Raw genomic sequence first — 5,163 nt, forward strand, 5'->3', positions numbered from 1 at the left:
TACATACACACATACATACATACACACATACATACAATATACATACATAATTATACATACATACACATACATATACATACATATACATACATATACATATATAATACACATACATACATATACATACATATACATACATATACATACATATACATACCCCCCCCCCCTTCCCACGCCTCCTCCCCCCAAGCCCTCTCCCTTCCACACATCTTAGTAAGGGAAACATATGAAAATCTGTTAACTAAATTGTTACCAAAAAATTTCTTCACCAATATGTTTGTAAAGGTGTGTAATAACATGTGTTAAAATGTTGAAGTTCAACTCCCGTGGGAAACCCAGAAAAAAAGCTGTTGAATTCGGGTAGCGAAAAATTATTTTCGAGAATTTTTATTTTTTTAAATCGGCCCTTAAGTAACTTATGAGGGGTCAAATAAGGGTTTTTCATGATTCTGAGTTGATTGTTAACATTTAGATTTCACCACAGACACTCCTTTGTGGAAAAATAATTTCTAAATATATCTCATTTTCTACTTTGCAGGACATGGAGTCTAGCAATATGGATGAAGACGTTACTCCACCTGTGCTCAATTGCTTCATCTGTGCACGCTCGGATACACCAGCTGAAAGGCTCGTACAGGCAACTCCAAAGGGATACTCAACTTTATTGAAACAAGCAGAAACTGTCGAAAATGTTACTGTTGTGGAACGTATGAAGGAGGCTCAAAAGGAAGGAAAACTGAGGTACCACCAGAAGTGTAAAAATGATCTGTACAACAACTTTGTTGCAACCACCAATAAGTCAGCTCAAGCATCAAAGGCAGAGAAAGAGTCATCAAAGTTGAAGAGAAGACGCACTACTTGTGAGTTCAGTTCATCAACTGGCTGCAGTTCTAGAAGATCACAGTCAGTTGACCTCCTGTATAAGGATGTATGCATTCTTTGCAACCAACCAGCCCAGCTCTACAAAAATAATCCAGCACAAGCTAGAAAGAAATACAGAGTGCCAGATAATTTGACTGCAGATACACTGAAGGCAAGCTTGCTGAAGACAGCACGGAGTCGCGGGGATGACTGGGGCACTGAAGTCACTGGACGCCTGGAAGGGATCAACGACTTGGTAGCAGAAGAAACACTGTACCATTTGCGATGCAAACTTATGTTTGCGAGAGGTGACAGTTTGTCCAAGACTGAAGAGGAAGGAAAAAGGAAGAGAGGACAGAGGAGTATTGATGAGGAGCGAGAGGCAGTTTTTATTGAATTCTGCGAATGGTTAGACTCAGAATTAGAGCATGGGGTAATGAACATGGACCAAGTCCATGAAAAGCTGCAGGAGTTTGATCAGTCACCAGAGAAGAGCCTTTCTTATTCAAAGCATTGGCTAAAGATAAAACTTCTAGAGAAATACGAAGACACCTTGTATTTCACAACACAGGAAAGAAGGGCAGATGTACTCTGTCTCAAAGATGGCACCGACAATATTCTGCGAGGGCATCATGCTAATCTTGACCATGGAGATGAGAAGACTCAGATCATAAAGACGGCACTCAAGTTCATATCCAATGATATTGCCTTGATTGATTTAGGTCCAAAGTCATACCCCACCACACACAGTATGACTGACATCGATAGTCAGCTGACACTTGTTCCTGCAAGCCTTCAGATGTTCTTGAGACCGATTGTCAAGACAGACGAAAGAGTTGCCGTTTGGGGGCAGAATTTTCACGGAAACACTCCCTTTCACTCAATGGGTTGGATCGAAGTCACCTCTCCGGCACCACCTTTGCCAGATCCACAGACAACAGCAGCTTTCCCCCGGGTGAAGTTGAAGGCACTCGACAAAGCTAAGATCCTGAGAGGAACTGAAGTAAAGATTATTCCATTTACGAACAGGAAACAGATAGGAACGAACGCGATCATGTTTCTCCCCCTCGCTGAGCTTTCCTCCTCCCTGGCTCATGATCAGCCACTCCTCACTCCAGGTGACACACTCTGGGCAGCGGGGTGGGTGATCAAAGCCAACGATCCTGAGTTCCCACACTCCAACTGGAATGGCTGGATGAAGAGAATCCATGCTAATGATGCAAAGCAGAGCACAGAGATCGAGTTCCTCCCAGTTATTGAAGGAGACCCTAATGACCTCAACACCATCTTCACCACTCTGAAAGAGTGCATACGGCACGCTGGGGTCGCTATAGTGACCTTTGATCTTCCGATTTGGCTGAAGGCTGTGAATATAATAAAGCAGGCAAATCTACCCGTCATTCCAAGGTTGGGTGGTTTTCACCTGCTGAAGTCTTATCTTGGATCAATGGGTAACATCATGGAAGATTCTGGACTACTAGATGTGATCCAGTTGATCTATCCTGGAAGTACGACAGCCAACCACATCATGGATGGAGCCGGGACTGGATGGAGCCACACCACCGACCCGGGACTGGATCCTTCTACAGACAATGTCTCTGAACCCCAGTGACTATGGATGGACAATAGGTGTGCATGGGTATGAGCCAGTTCCAACACTGGACCCCACGGCTCCTGAGGAGCTATTGCAGTTCACGAGCTGTAATTGTCATGGAGATTGCAGCAACCGGCGATGCAGCTGCAAGAAGAATGGGGTCACGTGCATCTCGGCCTGTGGAGTCTGTAATGGCATTACATGCAGAAACTGCAGTCATGATGTTGTTGAGTCTGAAGAAGACATAGACAATGACTGTTGAAACTTCTGACATTGTGAATGAGAAATAACTCTTGAGTATTATATATGTATGTGAAATAAAAGCTACTTTGTGTGTAAATGTAAAAGTGAAAATCTAAATGTTAACAATCAACTCAGAATCATGAAAAACCCTTATTTGACCCCTCATAAGTTACTTAAGGGCCGATTAAAAAAAATAAATATTCTCAAAAATAATTTTTCGGTACCCGAATTCAACAGCTTTTTTTCTGGGTTTCCCACGGGAGTTGACCTTCAACATTTTAACACATGTTATTACACACCTTTACAAACATATTGGTGAAGAAATTTTTTGGTAACAATTTAGTTAACAGATTTGTAAAATATCTCATAAAATGCCCTTACTATCTCCCTGCTCTCAAATGTTGTGTTTGTGTGCTTCCCCTTCTCTCCCCATCTTGTCTTCCGCTCCCTCTTTTTATATATTTTGTTTGTCTGGTTGATTTGTTTGTGAAATAAATGTTAGCTCTTTCACAAGCCTCGATTCAGTATACAAAAATAAAATAAATACATATACATACATAATATATATACATACATACACATACATAAACCACCTTTAGAGGCCATTTTTCCCCGCAAAGCGGGGGTTGGCCTTTTTCGGGAACCGTGGTTGTTGTTGTTTTTCGGTCCCCTATTTGAAGCAATGTTTTACGGCCGGATGCCCTTCCTGACGCCAACCCTTTTTGCCGCCTTTAACGACAAACAGGGAAATACATACACATACATATACATACATAATTACATATACATACTATATACATAATTACATATCCATATACACACACACACACACACACACACACACACACACACACACACACACACACACACACACACACACACACACACACACACACACACATACATATACAGTCACGTGAAAAAGTAAGTACACCCCATGTAAAGTTTTGACTTTTTCAACATATTTCAACATACAGCTATTTGATCTTCATTTCAACAATATTGAAAGATGAAGGTGATATAATATAACAAATATCATGAAACATTTACATTTTGGAGTCCATTGTATAATTTAAATAAACATAAATGAAAATTTTGCATGTGGAAAAAGTAAGTATGTACACCCTTGGTGGTATTGGTGGTATTGCCCCCTTTGGCAGAAACAACCTCAAGTAGGCGTTTCTTATAACTGTCTACCAGTCTCTGACATCGACTGGGAGAAATTTTTGCCCACTCCTCCATGCAGAATTCTTTCAGCTGTGCGATGTTTGAGGGGTTTCTTGCCTGCACAGCTCATTTCAAATCCCCCCACAACATCTCGATGGGATTTAGATCCGGGCTTTGACTTGACCATTCCAGAACCCTCCATTTCTTTCTTTTCAGCCATTCCTTGGTGGATTTACTGGTATGTTTAGGGTCATTGTCATGTTGCAAGGTCCACCTTCGGTTGAGCTTCAACTTTCCGACAGATGGCCTCACATTATCCTCAAGCACCCTCTGGTACAATGAAGAATTCATAGTGGATTATATGATGGTCAGCTGCCCAGGCCCTGATGCAGCAAAGCTGCCCCAAACCATAATATTTCCACCACCATGCTTTACAGTTGGTATCAGGTTCTTGTGGTCAAATGCTGTCTTTGGTTTTCGCCAAACATGTCTTCTGGTACTGTGGCCAAATAGCTCTACCTTTGACTCATCTGTCCAGAGCACATTGTTCCAGAAGTGCTGGTCTTTGCCTCGGTGTTCATTGGCAAACTTTAGTCTTGCCCTGATGTTCTTTCTGGACAGCAAAGGTTTCCTCTTGGCACACCTCCCATGTAGATCAAATTTGTGCAGCCTCTTTCTAATGGTAGACTCGTGCACTTTGACATCAACAGTGGCAAGAGCTACCTGTAGGTCCCGTGATGACATACTGGGGTTCTTAGAGACTTCTTTCAGCATCCTGCGGTCTGCTCTCGGGCTGAACTTGCTGGGGCAGCCTGGCTTGAACAAGTTGGCAGTTGTTTGGAATCTGCTCCACTTGTAGATGATCTTCTGGACAGGCGAATGATTGATTTCAAATTGTTTTTGAGATCTTTTTAAATCCCTTCCCAGACTCGTAGGCATCTATAACCTTCTTTCTGAAGGCCTCAGAGAGCTCTTTTGATCTCGGCATGGTGACGCCACACACTTCAACAACAAAGAGCAAACCAAACTAAATGTCTGAGGTTTAAATAAGACAGGTTCCTCCAAGATCCTCTCTAACGATGTTTTAATCATTTGCACCTGAGCTGGTGCACCTGATTCTAATTTTAGGTATTTGAAGTAGTGATAAATGTAGGGGTGTACTTACTTTTTCCACATGCGAAATTTGCATTTATGTTTATTTAAATTATAGAATGGACTACAAAATGTAAATGTTTCATGATATTTGTTATATTATATTGTGGAGTTATGCTCTCACGATAAAGCCGGACAAAATGGAC

The 5,163-nt window shown here is 41.7% G+C and overlaps 1 protein-coding gene across 1 annotated transcript; it reads left to right on the plus strand.

The window, feature by feature from the left end:
* Positions 1-1,190: 1,190 nt before the first annotated feature.
* On the plus strand, positions 1,191-2,785 carry LOC144894161 (uncharacterized). The gene is made up of 2 exons (XM_078786244.1): positions 1,191-2,352; positions 2,491-2,785. The coding sequence occupies exons 1-2, from the start codon at positions 1,298-1,300 to the stop codon at positions 2,504-2,506; spliced, it is 1,071 nt and encodes a 356-aa protein (XP_078642370.1). The 5' UTR covers positions 1,191-1,297; the 3' UTR covers positions 2,507-2,785.
* The last annotated feature ends 2,378 nt before the right edge of the window (positions 2,786-5,163 follow it).

The sequence above is a fragment of the Myxine glutinosa genome, chromosome 10, assembly GCF_964187855.1.
Source record: "Myxine glutinosa chromosome 10, kmMyxGlut1.1, whole genome shotgun sequence".
Lineage (NCBI taxonomy): Eukaryota > Metazoa > Chordata > Myxini > Myxiniformes > Myxinidae > Myxine > Myxine glutinosa.